Raw genomic sequence first — 17932 nt, forward strand, 5'->3', positions numbered from 1 at the left:
CTAACCTCTGTACTAAAATAACCAGCTATTTAGCTAGCTTAAGTAGCAACCTTGTGCTAAATGTCCTAGGTAATAAGGCTCTATGTGGAAAATAATTAGCTAGCTAGCATCTGTGCAGAATTGACTTGCCTCTTTTGGTGAATTATTTGGTGACTAATGGCGTATTTTTTGGTATGTTCGTTGTTGGCTACCTTCAGACATTGAGATCTGGATTCTTCAAATTAAAGGACCAGTGTGTTGGATTTACTGGCACCTAGTGGTGAGGTCTAAGATTGCAAAAAAAAATTGCAAAAAAATATCCAGTTTGTATCAGTTGTTTTGTCTGAAGCTAATTAGTTCCCACCCATCATCATCATCATCATGTTAGCATTTAGCTCAAAGCACTGCTGTGCTTGTGCCGAGCAACAGCTGTAGACTCTTGTGGTTGAAACCATGCCTGGGCACATACGCTCAATTCATGTGACGGCTAATTACGGAGATTAAATTCCTTGACACAGCATTCACACAGCCAGCTGCTGAAATAATTTTAAGTGCAGGAAAGTATGAAAACTACAGCAACCGAAATAGAGATCAGACTGGACTCTTGGAAGTAATTTTGGATGGATTAAAATATGCTGGATTATGCAGAAAAATGTTGACGTTTGGCTCAGAAAGACTCCTCATTACTGCAAAATGAAAGATTTTATGTTTTTAAATGACCTGCCTGTATATTAACATCAGGTTCTTCACATATAACATGCATTTCAATTATTGTTATAATGGGAATTTGTGATGAAGTCAGCTTTGCCGCTTTGTTGTTTGTCTAAAGGAGGACGTGCCTTTGTCTTTTTTAAGCTGCGGTGACCACTTTGGGTGGAAACCACAGTTGAATAGAAGGAGACTGCGGTCGGGCTTGGAAGGCAGCTGCCCTGATCCTGCTCCATGCTTCTAGTTCATTCCGGACACTTCTGTGTATCCACGCCAACTGCTGCAAAAACACCCACCGACAAAAATAGACTGCAAAGAGATGTAATCATAAAAACTAACCGTGCAGGAAACAAAAAACAAACTGGACTTCACATTTAAAGGGTTTTCTGTCATTTTATTGTACAAAGAGTTTCACAAAAATATTAAGAAACTGTCGCAGACACCACTGACGCCATAAATCATAGGATATCACATGACCAGAACTGTGCCACAGATAGAGAGAAAGGGACAGAGAGGCTAAGAGAGGATAGTAAACACTCTCTGAACTCCCAAGACTTTTTATATAGAGTTAAAATCCACCTCTTCTGAAAATCTACACCATGAGCAAGCACTGGCGACACAACCCTCGCCTGAAGGCTTCTACAGCTCCGTGGGGTGTCTGTGATGTGCGTGAAAGAATCCTAAGAGGAAAGTCCAGGCGGCTGCTGCTCTGTCCCGTGATTTCCTGTACATCAAGCAGCACAGCCGCACTGCTGCGTCACAAACGTCGTCTCCATTTTCTGACACTGTGATAGACTTCAGCCGCAAACGAGGTTGAAATTCTGTGTTTTCACATAAACTTTTTTTTTTTTTTTTTACAGACACTCATTTGGGCAAAAGTATAAAAATATACAGAATGTTTACAAAATAACTTGGTTCTCACTGTACATTTTAACTATGGGTCAAAGTGACTGGTTTGAATTGAGAGATGTGGGACGCAGGATCCCAGACATTCAGTGAGAAGAAGTCACAGATAAACTCCCTTCTCTCCATCAGGGAGGACACTGCAGTTGAAGCACATCCATCTTTACGTTTTTTTTTCTCGTAACACATTCACCTTATCCCCTCTGATTATTTTACAACTTAAATAAATATCCCATACATTGAACTACACCAGCTGAAGGGACACAAAGCACTAATTCACTCTCTGAAACTGAGTGTGCGTGTTATGTGGGTCCCAGGCGTGTTTCGTGTATAGTCATACAACGTGCCTGGTGTGCTCGCCAATGTGAAGAACGTGGCCAGGTGTCCTGCCTGACCCGAACAATAGATGGCAGCTGTGCTGTCTGCACCGTATTGTCCCACACTTTTGTTCTGGAAGGTGAACGTTTTCTGCAAACGGAAAGGTTTGTCTTTATGGACTCTTAAGTCTTGGTTTTTTCTTCGCCACCTTCGGAGCTCGTCCTCGGATCCTTTGCTGCCATGTCTTGGTTGCTGTCCTGTGTTTTGGTTCCTTTGACGTCTACCTCTTCCTCCTCATCTTCATCTTCATCGCGAGCCTCCATGGCTGTCTCTGCGAGAGCTTTTTTGGCTGTGCCACTGGCGCCCTCCTGCTGAGCCTTCAGCACACTGCACAGCTCCATCTCATGGATCTCCACGTCGTATGGGGCGGCGGGAGGCACAGAGGGGGGAGACTTGCAGCCTGTGCACCCCTGAAACCACAGAAAGACACCAGTTCTTTTCATTTATCTGTTTTGTTACGTATTTGATGCACAACCACTAACGAAGTGAGTCGACGTGCAGTACTTACGGAGATGTTGATGGCTCGCGGCAGGCGTCCAGTGCGGATCCAGGGATGGACCTGGCTCAGCTCCCTCTTTTGCTCCTCTGTGAAGCGTGGCTGGTGTTTCTGCATGCTCCTCAAGGCCTCACGATCCTCCCGCAGCACTGTCTCCACATCTCTGTTGTTCAGACACATGGAAAGTGTCAAGCAGCTTCTTGATTATTAACTGGTTTGTTGTAAAATGTTTTTTTTTTTAAATATGTTACACAGAACTTCTTCAAAGTTTAAAAAAGATTAAGATCTTAATCTTAATTAGATCTATAAAAGCTGATATCTGCCCTGTGTTGTACCTGACAGGCAGCTGGTAGGTCATCATGACCTTGTCATCTGTGTTGGCCATCAGCAGCCAAATAGGGTCCTGCAGGACACACTTGATAAACTGCTCCTCGCCGCCGTCCCCTCCTGTGCTGCTGCTGCCCCCTGCTGGCTGTTTGCGAGAGTGGTCGTTCTCTGATGAGTCGACGCTGCCAAAGTACTTGCTGGTGTGGCTGCCCTGGCTGCTGCCTGCATGGACGAGAGGGCCATTTAGACATTTAGTAATTTTTTTACAATTCACCTAAATAGGAAAATGGATGCTTTGGGACTTTAATTTTACATCGTGTTTTTTTTTTGTTTTTTTTTACTAAGAACATTTTTAGCTCCTTTTTTTCACCTCCTGCTTTTATAATCTGAAAATTTGAATCATGGTCACGGTGACCCAGACCTTGTCATCCTGCTGCTTACTGGGATACAAATAATCACGTAACACTACAGACTGCTATCAAAATGTTTCGAATCTACTCACTTGTGCCGCTGGTCCCAGAAGAGCTGCAGCCATTAGAACCGGAGCCCGAACCTGAGGATCTTGTGGCCGAGGAGCCTGAACCAGATGCAGCTGAGCCAGTGCCTGAGCGGGAGTCTTCCTGCAGCAGCAGATCCAGCAAGTCACTGGATGTAGACATGGCATCATGGTTTGACTCATTAGCTTCACCCTAGATGGGAAAAGTGAAACAACACACATCAACTATTTGGTTCTTGCATAAAATAGGGACATAAAGTCCTTATCCTGTGTGCCCTTACATTCTCATTCTCCTTGGAGGTGTCTTCAGAGCTCCTCTGATTGGCTGAGCTCTGCCCTCCTGCTGCACCACCCTGTACGGAAGGTGTGGCTTGCTGTGAGGCTGCCAGTGCCGTGGCAACCTCTAACCGGTAGCTTGGAGACTCCTCCAGCTGCAGCAGGTTGAGCGGAGAGGAACACCGAGACTGAAAGAGGGGGGACTCTGCGCCATCACGGTCAGCGGGTGTCTGACTGTAGGACTGTGGGGTGCTGCTGCGAGATGGGGCGCCAGTGCCTTGGACCGGCACAGGGTTAGAAACAACAGTGGGGACAGCGGGTGGGATGGCCCCAGGGAAACCGATGTTAGAATTGTAGAAGTGTCCGGGGGCTATGCCCGGCTGAGGGATTGGTGCTGCCATCTGGGGGAACATGTAGTTGGGCAGAACGAGGGCCATCATGGGAGGTACTATCTGAGTCGGGGGAAAACGTGATGGGTCCTGGACGGGTATCGGTTGTGCGAGTGGTGGGTAGACGGGGTAGATGGGGAGCATGCTGGGGCCAAAGGGAGCAGTAGGAATGCTAGCCTGGGAGCCTACTGAAGGCCAGGATGAGGAGGTGGTGGGAGGTCCGAGAGGCATGTTGAGGTGCATGGGAGCTGTGCTGGTCCTGGGGTCTTGACGAGTCCCACTCAGGCCGAGAGAGCTGTGCTGGTCAGAGGACTCCTGGTGCTTGAGTCTCTTGCCCCCACGGCCTCGTCTGTGACCGGTGCTGCCTCCAGCAGCTGGGTAGTCACGGGAACAACGCACTCCTGAGAAAAGAACAGAATCAGTTTTGTCACTTTACATCAATTCATTCTTATTCGTGTTTTTATTTGTCTGTTGGTCAGCTGAATAAGAATAAAATGTTGGTGTAAATATTCTATATTCATGCACAGAAGTATAAACACGTTGCCTGCTCCTACCTCTTGACAGAGGGTTGGCAGCTGGGGTGTTACAGTGCATGTTCGAGGATGCCGTCTGATCGAAAACTCTCAGCTTGCTGAGGTCCTTGAAGCGGTCGAGGAACGCCTGCTCCTCCTGCTGGGTGTGGGCGGACAGTACCTCTTTGGTCAGACCCAGACGGCCTCCTCCACCTCCTGCTGCTCCACCATCTACACTTCCACTCCTCCGGCTGTCCCTCTCGGCGGGCTGACTGGCTTGAGCGAGAGAGGACGGTGGCGGAGGGGGAGGAGGCAGGGGAGGAGGAAGAGAAGGAGGGGCGATGGCTATACTAGCGATAGGCGTGGGGGTGGGAGGAGCCAGAGTAGGGGTTGTAGGAGCCTCCTCCATGACAATGTCTGAGACAAAAGCAGAGGAGCAGTGTTAAAAAGTGGAAGAAAATAATTGTTAGGTTCATAATTCAATACAGTCAATACAACCGTAGCATAGTCTGTGATGACCTGTAGCTAATGGTGGCTTAAGTTGGCGACTTTTCTTCACAAGTGTATACAATACATTTTTAAGCATCCAAGAAAAAAGTCTTCCTGGTTTTTAAGGGAAATGGAAACAAAGGTAAAACAGTAGAAAAATGTTAAGACAGAAGTTAAAAAATTTGTATTCGTTTGTAAATCGAAATCTCTGAGAATGTTTAATAGCACTTTTACAGACAATTCTGAACATATGACGTACAGTGTCTTTGTGCTGTCAACTCCCTTCTCATCTGCAGCCCTTACAATATTAGTAGTTCAATATTAGTAGACATAGCCAACACATTGACATATTATTTACAAACTTTCATAGATCCACAGTGGCAATGGCAACGTCCTAGAACCATCAGGCATGTCTGGGCTAGAAAATATTCCTTAAGAGCCCTCTATGTCAATGTTGGCTAGAAGCTAGTGGGCGAGCAAACTGCTAACATACAAAGAGAGAGGACCAAATGCTTTCCCAGAGTCGTCAGTGAACCAGCTTTTGAACAATGGTACAAAGCGAGGGCTGTGCACAAAAACCTTTTTCACCTCTTTTTCAGCACAAACAGAAAAAACCATAAGGAGATATTTGCTGAATTTGTACTGAATCAGAGGTGTCTTACTCCACCATCTGTTGTGACGTGACATGTGCTTGTTGACGATTCCCACCTGACTCTGGAGGCTTCTTGTCTCCTACATGGACGATGGTGCTGCTGAAGCTACACTGAGATGTGACTGAGGCTACACTCTCCGCCTTTGTGGCCATGGTCAAAGGAGGCAGAGAAGGTGGTTCACCTACAAGGTTAACTGAACCACCTGCAGAGAGAACATAATCAAACAGGTTCAGCTATAAAATATGCTGAGTCATGAGACAGAATAAGCTCACAGTTCTGAACTGTACAAGTGGAGACACGTGTAACCACCTACATCAATACTATGAATCTTAAGAATCAAAGTTAAAGTACCGTTGTTGTTGCCGCTAGCTTCCTGTTTGTCATCATCAGATGTTGAGGATGCAGTGTAGGAGGAGGAGCCACACTTTCTTTTGACTGTGTTAGGGATGTTACAGCTCTCCAAGTATCTGTGCAGAAAATAAGTGGATGAATGAAAACAATGACAGACAGATAAGTACAAATATAAAACTGATGTTGGGCATGCACTAAACAAACCTTATAATGCTGTCTAGACAGTTGATCTGCTGGTAGGAGTAGCTTGTAGGGGGGTCCTTCTGTATAAGCGGTGCAGAGACCAAAGCTTTGGGCGGTTTGGTCATGTCCGCTATCAAACCTCTGATCGGATCACTATGGATCGCTCTGATACTTTGCGTACCTGAGGAACAAGTGGGGGACAGGAAGTGACATTTGAGTACTCCAATATCATACTTTTCTTTCCAGTAACAAGCAGTTTTTGTTCCATCATTGTAAATATTCATTTTCTCTTCAGTTTACTTGTGAAGGTGTTTTTTCTGGGTGGTGGACGGTTGCGAGACTCAATGAAAACCTGCTGGCCATTAGTCTTGACCATGTGGACGTCTTTGCAGATCTGTTGGAACGTCATCTGAAAAAAAAAAAAAATCACAGCATTGTAAATGGCTGACCTTATAAAAAAACAGTCTATAAGACCTCGTCTGTTCGCTCCTTAGACTCACAGGTTTGTGCAAAGCAACTGCAGCGGCAGCTTTATCCATGGCAGGGCCGTTGCTGTCGCTGGATGAGGTGGCTGAGGCACTGAGGTGCTGTTGGTTTGAGCGGCGGGAGCCCCGCGAGCCGCTAGACCCAAGCGAGCTGTAGCCTTGCGAGCTGCCGCTGTGCACCGGCTGCACCAGTATCCGATGGATCTGCTCGCTCAGCTGGACCACATCTGGTGTGGTGATTCGGCTCTCACAGCCCTGGGGTGTGGTGAATACGTCTTCGTTCAGAGGACTCCTGAAGATAGGAGGTCATTTTGAGATCAGTTTAGGTAGATGGCACATGTCAAAGTAACGGCCACATGAATGCCCAGAGCATCACACTACCTCCATCTTTAAGCCAGTCTTTCCTAGGTTTAACACATCTTGTTGCCCAAAAGATGCATCAGACCACACCACTGTGTGTGTGTGTTCTGTCACTGTTCTATCACAGCTAATATGAAATCTTTTGTGCGATCACATGGGTATCAATGAGGGCCCATGATTCTTGTCTGTATTCTTCCTGCTTCCACCGCCAACTTCAAGAGCTGTCAGTTGTTTTTTTATGTTGTGGCTGACTGCATATTATATAACAGACAGATTGTCTGCCATTTTATGCCTACACGTTGTGGCTACCACTTTTGCAGATGGTCACAAACATCCCTCTTCCACCCCTGTGTTGAATGTGCATGCACACGTGCAGTGTGCTTCTGACTCACGCACATATTCCCTCCCTCCCACATTTCAAATTCCATTTCACAAAAAAATCTGAGCACCAAGATCTGTTTGAATTATGCTAAAGTGTGCTTGTGAGTATGTGTTACAATACACGAACAAAAGGAGAAAAAAAAAAAAGAGCTTACGTTCTGACTTTGTGGCGACCCACGATGAACGCCACCTTCCTGCTCCAGGGGTTGACGAAGGAAGACCAGCTGGTGTCGATGGTCAGATATTCCCCATTGCGGGCGCACATCCGCAGAGGAGTGTAGTCAAACGGCTGTCCTGCAAACTGAAAGACTGGAGAAAGACAGCAGAGCAGACAGCGTATTAGATGGAATAAACAGAAGAGGATTATACTGTATGATGTAAGGAAACGGTCAAATAAACTCACTTTTCTCATGGATAGCCACCATCGTAGGTCTGTCCTCAGGGTGGATGTAAAGCAGAATAGGGGTCCCCACCAAGTCCTGAGGCTGGTATCCCAACAGTGGCACTGCCCTGCAACACAGCAGACAGCAACTCAAATCTGATAATATTGGACTAGACATACATGCTAACATGCTAACACCCATGTGTACCCATGCTGGTGTTTAATCCTTTTCTGGAAGTTCTGGAATAAATCATCAATAATCCATACTGAACATCCTCACAGCACCACTATGGCCAGAAGGCGACACAGCAGTAACCACAGTGTCAAAAATCAGATGACTGACCTCTCGTCAACCTCCTGGAAGAGACAGCTGGGAGTGTGGCTGGTGGTGAAGATTCTCTTGTCTGGAGGGATACGAGGAGCTGCCGGCATAAAAATACAACAGATGAGCAGCATGTTAGAAGAAGGAGCGGATGAAAACAGACATTTTGCGCTGTATATATTATGATTCTTCAATTTGCAATTCTAAAAGGCAGGCAGGCATTTGGTCTCTATATGATCCATATTCAGAGGAATAAATCAGCGATATGCCGTCTGTCTGTCTCTTTCATTTGCCTGTAATCCAAGACAGTGGAGGCCACATTTCAAGACAAGCTCTCTCTCTGCAATCTCTCACTAAATATATGCTCCAGTTGTATCAAATACCTTCATATCCAGAGTGAACTTTCTCTGCAATGAGCAGGCAGCATGGCTGTGGCTCTGCAGCATCTGAGTCTCTGATGGTAAGCTGGTAGGGTGTGAGGCGAAACGGGTAGTATCGCATCTCGCCGCCCTGCGTCCGGTCAGCACTTAACCGACAGAACATGGACTTTTCCTGAGTGCAGTCGACTGGAGGAGAAGCTAAGAGGAAGACACGAGTCCATCAGTCATATTCAGCTAAGACTACGCCCTATAAATTCTTCCCTAATTGCCGTCAGTGCATGCTTACCAGAGCCAATGCAGGAGGCCCAGGGAGGCAGGCGGCAGGGTGCCGTGCTGCTGTAGAAGGTGCTGACATCCTGGGGGGCCAAGAGCTCAGAAAACATGGTTCCCTGGAGACACTCAGGCTTGCAGCGCAGCAGGGACGAGCCTTGAGGTGATACGTACACAACCTTTCCTGACAGGAATGACACTGCCATGGAGAACGTGTCCTGGAAGAAGCAGAACAGGAAGTCAAGAAAACATGTTAAGACCTTTCCAACTGTCAGTGAGATCTTAGTTGGGGTGCAGCTCTTCTTCACAGTATTTGGCAGGATTAGGAGAAGTGTGAAAAGGGAGGTTTCTGGACACAAGTCAAACAAAACTGTGAAGATGAGACTGTTAAAAGCAAATAATAACCCTCCCACATTTATTTCTGGTGGTGTAAGTCTGTGCCAGTAGTTTAAAGATTTAAGGATGCAGAATAACTGGGTAAACTTACTGTGTTTTTGAGAGTGTACTCTGACGTGATATTGTCAAGCTCCTCAATCGTGAAGGTAGATAAGTCCAGACTGCAGCCATGACACTCCTCCACACTCCACTGGTGATAGTACTCCTTGTTGGCTGGAAAGATTTTACAAAAATCTCAGTCAGAGAGTGTGGATATAAGATGAGGCGGTGTTGCGTATCTGAGAGGGTACGTCTAAATAAAATGACAAAAACAGAAGAACCTCACCTCGGACCTGTCGGACACACTGCAGTGCGTACTTGAGCGCATTCAGAGTGCTGGTGTGGCCTTTGGCCTTGCGCTCGGCTGGAAGGCGGAGCTTCAGCTCCTTGATGGCCTTCATCAGCTCCTTCTGCGTCTGGACCCGAGCGGATTGGTCGCTGCTGCACCCAGAGGTGGAGGGGGGGTCATGCTCCGAGCTCGTCGACAGCAAGCTGTAGGCCAGGGAGCCGCTGGGAGGTGACAGACTCTGGGAGTTGGAGCTGGGAAGAAGTAAAAAATGACAGTTATAATGTGCACATCCATATGGTTTCTATATGTAGGCATGTGCAGGGTTAATCGGTTATTATCCAAACAAACTCTTGTATTGATTAAATACAAATACATAAAATATTTGTATTGACAGTTTTGATTTGCAAGATGCAAAATATACATAGCAGAATCTGATGTAAGAAGCCAGTGAATAGTGAATAGTGGGTTGGTTTCTCCTTCTGTTACCTCTTGTTGCTCTCCGTTGTCTCCAGCATCATGCCAGAGTCCTTGCCATTTGATGAGCTGTGACTGTGGGAGCTGCGGCTGGACTGGTCTCCACGGGACCTGTTCACCCTCTCCCTCCCGACCACACTTTCCCGCTCTCCAGAATCATTCCCGCTGGACACTCCGTCCATGTCATCCGAGTTGGGGCCCCGTTGGTCTCCTCCGGACCCAGATCCTCCTCCTCCTCCTCCGGCTCCCTGCTCCAGAGTGGTGACATTGGCACTGGGCTGACTGCTGCTGTTGGCATCCTGGTTGTTTAACCCCTGTGACTCTGGTTCCTGGTCTTTCTCATCAGCCCCAGTCACTCTTCCCCGAGTGCTGCTGCTGGGCGTTGATTTAGAGTTGTCATAACTCATACTAATGTAGGATGAGGCTGGTCACAGCTTTAAGGGGTCAGCCAAGTGGAAAAAATGGAGCGATTCTAATTTAAGTGGGACTACTATGTACATACAAGTGAATCATAGTTGCTGGTTATGAGTTTAAAAAAACTAAGGAGAGAAATTCATTATTTCTCCTGCGAAGCTGTTTAAAGTGTTTGGGGGTGTGAGCCCCTCTGGTGATGTTTAAGTTAACACTGTAAAAAATCCCACAGAGGTTGATCTTGGATTATTTTGAGGAAAAAGTGTCAAAGTACTGCAGACAAGAGATGAATTTCTGATTATGAAACCAGCCTTGGCAGAAGTGCTCCAACAGACGGGCTGAGAGATGGAGAGTGAGAAAAACAGCTCTTGGTGAGAGCAAAAAACATTCCTTTCACACTATATCTAGTCCTCTCGCCTCTTCGAAGATGTGTTGCTCTAGGTGCTAAAGGCCACCTGCAATGAGACAGAGAAGGGACAGGGGAAAAACGGCAACATTAGGATGATTCAGTTAAGCACTTGTCATGGTCTCACCCATATCTCCCAAGGACTGCCGCTTTAAAAAGGCAAAAAAAAGGCAGCAGTTTCATGTCACATGCCTCCAAGGAAAGACTGGCCATGAATGTTTTCCTCTGCCGTGCTGTACAGACTGTATTTGTTTTGTCAGAAGAGTGAGTGGTTCAGGGCACAGCACTTTACCCAGATTATCCAGAAACACCTCAACTTGAGTACAGAAATCTCCCACTCCTATTTGCATGCCTGTAAGTGCGTATGCATGCCTCTGAATATAGAACAGGTGCAAATCCCAAAATTACAAAGAACATTTGTTAGTCGTCAGAGCTAAGTACCCATTTATCTAGAGGACAGTCAAAACAAGGAGGATGTAGCAAATCTCAACATCACACAGCTCTGATGAATTAGGGTTTGCTTGTGAATAGTATCTTTGGGTATATATATGGCCACCACCTACGCAGGTAAAAGTCTAGTGCTATTTATTCCTTTTGGCAGGAGACACCCCATAATCCTTTAATGCCCACAGACGCAACTGGAAGACGACACAGGTAAGTACTAAGTCGTCAATCCTGTCAATTTTATACCCCCAGCTGGCCCACAGCCCTCTTTACCTGCCACTCGACAGGTGTGCAGTGGTGCTTTTGATGCAGAATTAGTTCAGGACAGACTTAAATTCTGAATAGACAAACCTGACGCAACAACCAGATATGGCTGAGTGGATGGGCTCAGAACAGCCACCAGCTGGACTGCTCATTAGATCTGACAGGTGCGGACAGCTAATGATGGATCATTCATAAATACACTGTGAATGGAAAGAGGTGACCGACTGCAGGTATTCAGCAAATTCATGTGCTAAGCTGCCATGCTGGTAGGCCATGGAATGCTAATGAGCATTATGTTTGGTCAGATGGATGATGCACTCTTGCACATGACAAACTGTGTGCGCTACAGCTGAACTGGGGGGGGGGGGGGGGGGGTGATTACGATCTGGAAAAATGTAAGCAGGGTGTGAGTGGGTGTTGAAGCAGGCTGCCATCCATGCATACTTACATGGGTGATGGCAAGACCCACACAAAGAAGCTGGTGGTGGTGAACTCCTAGAATACCCGGATGCCACCGCCCCAGTCCACCCACCTACCTGCTAAACCAACTGTAGCAAAAACCCTTAGAGGTGAGAGACGGCAATAAAACATGCTAACGCTCAAGGCCAGTTAAAGATCTGGAGTAAGTGAGCAGTGAGTCAGTGGGAGGAAGCTTACACTAACATGACGATATCATGCAAACTCCATTCTGCATCACCCCTATCCAGTCCTGTCAGGTCTGCACCCAATGACTGTTAGGTAACACAGCGGAACCCTGAACCGCTCTGCCACCCACCCTCCCTAATTATTCACAGGAAATGCACTCCGATTATGCAAGCGGGTGTCTCTCATGATGTGGACAAAGAACATCTCATATGCTATGTGATGGGTTCATGCTGTAAATTTAATTTCATGTGTCTCTACCTTATTTGCGGTGTACTAAAATTGCCATATGTTGCACAGATTTAAAAAAAGGCCAAGTGATTCATGTCATCATGTCCACCCACCACTGCAAAGGCCTGGATCTCTGACACATCAACAGCTCAGTTGGACTGTCACCTAACCATAATTACACTATGCAGTTTCAATGTTGATACCAGTATCAGAAATGCTCTGTCCATATTTATCCAATGCAAAGTATTGCTTCCATTGCGTATGCAGTATAAATAGAGAAATTAGACTACACTGCGACTTTGTTTTCGAAGCAAAAGGCGCTGAATAAATCAACAAAAAGCATCATCACAGTGGTAAACAAGACACGGAAGATGTCAATGAGTGAAACAAAACCCTGCAGCATCACTGCCAGGTAAACAACACCTCTCCACTTGACTTTGTCTGGGCTCAAATCCAACAGCAAAAATCTGCTCACTGCGATGCTAGCTAAAAAACACTGTCTGTCGTTTACAGTGTATTAATCAGTGCAAAAACAAGACAAACATAGTCTGTTATATTGTAAAAATACTGTGACTCAGCCACAAAACATGTATTCTGCAAATGTGAAGTTGTGATTCACAGTAAAAAGCTGTTTTTAGAGCAATCAAGCCTTTCTGAGAGAAACGGCACCAAAAGAGGAGACGGTGCTCGCTCATGCTGTGGCGCTAATGCAAGCATGAACTACCCTCTTCTTTTAGCTACACCACAATCAACTGTATCTGGTTCATGACATGCCCTGGATGAACCTGGGGGGGGGGGTCGCAGGACTAAAACATGTGAAATCATTTTAACAGAAAAAGTATGGGCAAACACTGGCACATCCCCAGATGTAAACTCAGTGTTTGTGTGTGTGTGACAGCTGGCTAGAAAAAACAATTAGATTTATGTGAAACTGCAGTGGCTAGCTTGTACTGATATCTTATATTAGACTAATAATTTCTTTTTAATCTAGAAAATACTTATTATTGCAGCCCTGGCTAGCTAAAATGTCACATATTGTTGCACAATATGAGATAACAGGCCACAAAAACCTTTGATTAATACATCAGCTGTAAGTACTGCTTTGTTATTATTGTGTTAATCACAGTGTCCTGGGCTGTCATATAAAAACAGCAGCAGCTATAATGTCACTGCACCACACCACATCTTTACAATGCCACAGGAAAAGATAAAGACACAGTTAGTGCTAATCACCTGAAGTAAACTCAGAGTAACATGAGACACTTCTCCGCTGCACTGTAGCGACGGAGCCTGCAGGAAGGTGTGGCGTGGCTCCGTGCGTGAACATGTGAACTTCTCCCACTCGGCTCAAACCATCACGACGCGACATTAAAACAGTAGAACCGTTCCGGTCTCCTCTCCGGTCTTCCTGCAGGGCTGCACGCTGCACAGCTTGTCATTGTCCAATGCAATGAAACAGTGGCGCTTGCACAGCAGCTCTCTGCCCCCCGTTTGCTTTTTTTTTTCCTGTGTACATACTGCACGTGTACGCGGCGGTGTTTTCCGCAAGCTTCCCCGGCCGATGATTGGTCGCCTCTCTAGGCCAATGACAGAGCGGGGGCTGGGCGGGGTTGACGCGTCGGGGGAGGTCCGGCTATCAAGACTGCGCCGCCAGACGCTGGTCTCAGCTCCGCCCGGCGGTTTGTCTCTTCAATAGGAGATACAATGAGCAGATGTACCGGCTGATTCAGGATCTCGCTCTCTCTCCCCCCGCCTCCCCCCTGTGTGTGTGTGTGTGTGTGTGTGTGTGTGTGTGTGTGTGTGTGTGTGATGTACGGTGCGCTGTACATAATGTACATGTCTGGTGTGACACGCGCTATGAGTCCACCTCTTCACACTATAGCTGCAGCAGCATAATTAACAATGCAAGTGTATTTTTTACATGTTTTCTTTTTTTTTTTTATTTGTATTTTTTGTTTTTTTTGCAACTACAAAATTTTACAAGAATTTTTGAGTGGGCCAATGCGCTCTCACCAGGACTCTACTGCTGGCACCACCATAGACCAAGTGTCATAGTGTGAACACCATCATCTCTTAGTGACGCCACTGACGCCAGTTCATGGTTTTACAGTGTTTCTGATTGATTGTATGTAAGGTTTAAATAGGCCCCCGAGCTTCTCTATTCATTTTAAAGGGAGAAGACCGGGATGCAGCTGCGGACAGGTCAAGTTAATTTAATGAACATGCTGACCCAATATGATAAAGTCCACATCCTTAGGAGTTGTTTACACTTGAAATCAAGATTCTATCTAAAGGTATGCCCGATTGTATATATATATATATATATATCTTAAAACATGTTTAAGGCTTTTATTTTAAAAATGTAATGAATATACAATTGGGTACACAGGCCACACAGCTGTACCCTATAATAATCCAAGATGTTGTCAGCCTATTGTCAATAGATAGCAGATGTCTGATTTAGTACCCAACCACTTAAATGTTGAGATTATGTAATACTTTTACTGTCTGTCGAGCAGCGAGTCCCTCAGGGAAGAAACACAGGTTTCTTGGGAAGGATGCCAAAGCAGTTGTAAAGACAGCGTGATTATGTTGAATAAAATTATTTATGTTCCAATGTGGCGGTTTACATCATACTTACTAAGTATTTTGGTAAACTGAAGCATTTTAGTGCAGCCACAGGAGCATTCCTGTGCACTCATTCACATGTATATACACTTAACTATAAGGCATTTTTTAAGTTTTTCATATAATGCGATGAAGACAATCCCTAATTCTCAAAACAGCCTTACTAATATTGATCGCCGTGTCAAAGTCAAGTATCAAGTTTCTGGTGTAAATTACAGTAACCTGAGGATTTCTGGAATATGTTCACTAAAAAAAGTCCCTGTGCATAAATACAGCTGAATAAAGTCACGTTAGCCTGCCTAAAAAGCCATAGCACTCTGAGTAATGATAAACATGGAGTTATACACATACTCCTCCAGGTAATAAATGTGTAATAGGAGCACAGTCCCCATCAGATGAGGATGTGGCAGCATTGACAGCTGGTCATTAACAAAATCCTACAACCTCAGACATCAGTAGGCTATTCCCTCGCAGCCTGTGATAACTTTGAAAGTCTTCATTGTTTATTGTCTGAGAACATGACAGGACAGACTACTCCCTTAGCCCCGTTTGTCTGCCTTGGTCCTTTAACCATTTTACCTCAAGTTACAGTAAATTAAACAGGAAAATATGTATATTTCTCTGCTTCTGACTCTATCACTGTCTCTGAGGAAAACTTAGGATCATTCACTTGTGTCTCATGTGTTGACCCCACATACATGTGACCAAACACCATCTGCAATCTCACCTCCTCTGTCACTGGCAACTTGCTCAGTGGTGTCAGAACTTTGTTTATGCATAAACTAGGAGTCATCATCATTATGGAGCACACCCACAGTCTTCATTTAGACTAAAACACTAAACTTTTTTAAACTTCTGTTTCCTTCATGTTATTATTTTAGATATATATATATGTGTGTGTGTGTGTGTGTGTGTGTGTGTGTGTGTGTGTGTGTGTGTGTTATTAATCCTGCAAGGGCCATTTTTTATGTTTTGCACCCAGCAGGGTGATGCATTGGTTTGTATGGCTCAAATAGCAGAGGGATGCTCAGATGTGGTTGCAGAAAATGAAATTCACAGGGAAGAGTGGGTTAAAACAGCTGGCAACCACAGGGCACAGTTTAATAGACTAAAAGCATTCAATTTGTGCAGTAAGAAGCAAGTTGCATACCCACCGTGGATGCAACCACCATCATCTCCCCAATGACAAGTGCATTATGAGAACATTAACTCTACTAGATCAAAACCAGAAGTTCTGCAACAATGTACCATGTACACTTAAAAACCAATTTAATGACAAAGCATGTAAACATTTGCTGCTGTAGCAATCCGGCATTAATTTATGCATTTGTGGCTGCTCACACATTTAGATAATGTGATTGATGTCTGCCATAGATGAACATTAAAATTAAGGATTAATAACACGCTTATACAAAGACAAAGGTTTTTTTTTAACTGTTGTTACAACAATCTATAAAACCAAATCAAGCGTAGTAAATACTGCTGAGTGTCAACCTATCACAGTCACGCATTTTCCAGCCCTGATACTACATTGTGCAACGTCCACATGCAAGTCCACCCCACACTAAAACTAAAACAGCCACTTGGAGTCCAAGAAAAAATATGAACGGCTGCCATTATTTTGGATACTCTCCTTGCTTAGTTAGCATTTTTTTCTAGAGTATTCTCTAGAATACTCTTCCTATAGTTAAGGCAGCGGTGTACATTAAACACGAGGGTTACTGCTTAATAAAGCACATCTGTAAACAGCGAACATTATACTTTATACTGGTATGTATCTGCTATCTTTATGAGTTCAATAAAAAGATTGCACATTCCAAGTGATAGCTAGCATGCTAGCTACAAAGCAACAATTGCAGACGCAACAAAAACACCAACCAGATATCTTACCTCTTTGATATGCTTCAAAACAACCACAACGAATGTGATACTCCACGGTGAGTTACTCAAAAGTCAGAGAACAAACTGGATAAATCCCGGTACCGACTGCTGTCTTCGCTTAGCGGTGTGTGTAGTGTCCCTTCAGTGGTTATTGTTCGACCCTCCCAACACTAGTTTACACGCAGGGACACACGTGCCTGTGCATGGTCTGGCAAGTAACGTTGAGTCCGAGGCCGTTGATTGGACGACAAGAGGGCGAGTCTCCGCCCATAACCCCGCCTCGGCGTGTTCTGATTGGTCGTGAGAGGCGTGGTTACCGGCACGGGGCTCTGTTGTCACGTTGCAGAGTGACTGGTCCTGAGTTCACTTTGCAGACATACTGGAACATGAGAGGGCGTGGCCCAGGCCCACTTCAGCCTACTTTAGCTGGCCGTAAGTAATGTAAAAGCAGCGCGATGAGATTGTTCAATACTGTTACACTAAAGATAGAGACAGAGAATATGCAGTTGTGTATAGTTATTATTGAAAGATTGTGTGTTGTTTGAGTAGAAGAAGAAGAAGAAGTTATAATACAGTTATAATATTCACATTATAAAAATAATATTAAAATAAATTCATCTTTAGGGTAGAAATGTATTAAAATAGACTAAGACTAAAATAAAGTGCACAGTGCCTGTTTCACATACTGACAAAAAAGCTGTAATAACAATGATTTTGGAGTTTTTAAGGAGTCTAATGGCTTGTAGTTTAGTTATTAATAAGTTTAATTAATTAATAAGTTTTTTTAACGTGCATCAGATGTGCCCATCTTTGGATGGGCGTGGATTGCATGGCCCAGAAACTGATTTATGTCTGACTCAAGTCTAACTAAAAAAAAAAATCAGGATCAGATGAAAAAAAAAAAAAAAAACAGATCTGAGTCACATCACAAGAAACAAAAATCTAATTTCAAGTTGCATCAGCCATTAATGATCAGGTCATTTTTTCCAATCACTCCTCTCTGCTGTTCTCTACTGACATCTAAAAATGACAGCTTGCAGGGCCTTCACTGCTTTAAAAGCATCCATGCAACAGCCTTTTTACAACGACAACAACGTTAGTGACGAC

The 17932-nt window shown here is 44.9% G+C and overlaps 1 protein-coding gene across 1 annotated transcript; it reads right to left on the minus strand.

Moving 5' to 3' along the window:
* Positions 1-1060: 1060 nt before the first annotated feature.
* Positions 1061-17022, minus strand: per1b (period circadian clock 1b). The gene is made up of 20 exons (XM_028429136.1): positions 16835-17022; positions 9931-10784; positions 9442-9695; positions 9208-9329; positions 8737-8938; positions 8454-8648; positions 8092-8170; positions 7770-7876; positions 7522-7675; positions 6641-6917; positions 6441-6549; positions 6162-6321; positions 5958-6073; positions 5662-5808; positions 4507-4881; positions 3569-4353; positions 3294-3480; positions 2800-3013; positions 2477-2627; positions 1061-2378 (listed from the first exon to the last, which is right to left on the minus strand). The coding sequence occupies exons 2-20, from the start codon at positions 10323-10325 to the stop codon at positions 2091-2093; spliced, it is 4317 nt and encodes a 1438-aa protein (XP_028284937.1). The 5' UTR covers positions 10326-10784; positions 16835-17022; the 3' UTR covers positions 1061-2090.
* Between the last annotated feature and the right edge of the window lie 910 nt (positions 17023-17932).

Source organism: Parambassis ranga, chromosome 18 (assembly GCF_900634625.1).
Source record: "Parambassis ranga chromosome 18, fParRan2.1, whole genome shotgun sequence".
NCBI classification, from domain to species: Eukaryota; Metazoa; Chordata; class Actinopteri; family Ambassidae; genus Parambassis; species Parambassis ranga.

Excerpts from the sequence above, each read along its gene's own strand:
- per1b (XM_028429136.1), bottom strand. The coding sequence starts at position 10,325 with ATGAGTTATGACAACTCTAAATCAACGCCCAGCAGCAGCACTCGGGGA. Across the intron at positions 7,877-8,091 it reads TTCCAGGAGGTTGACGAGAG|GGCAGTGCCACTGTTGGGAT; the intron begins GTCAGTCATCTG and ends GCTGTGTTGCAG. Across the intron at positions 3,014-3,293 it reads TTCTGGGACCAGCGGCACAA|GCAGCAGCCAGGGCAGCCAC; the intron begins GTGAGTAGATTC and ends TCGTCCATGCAG.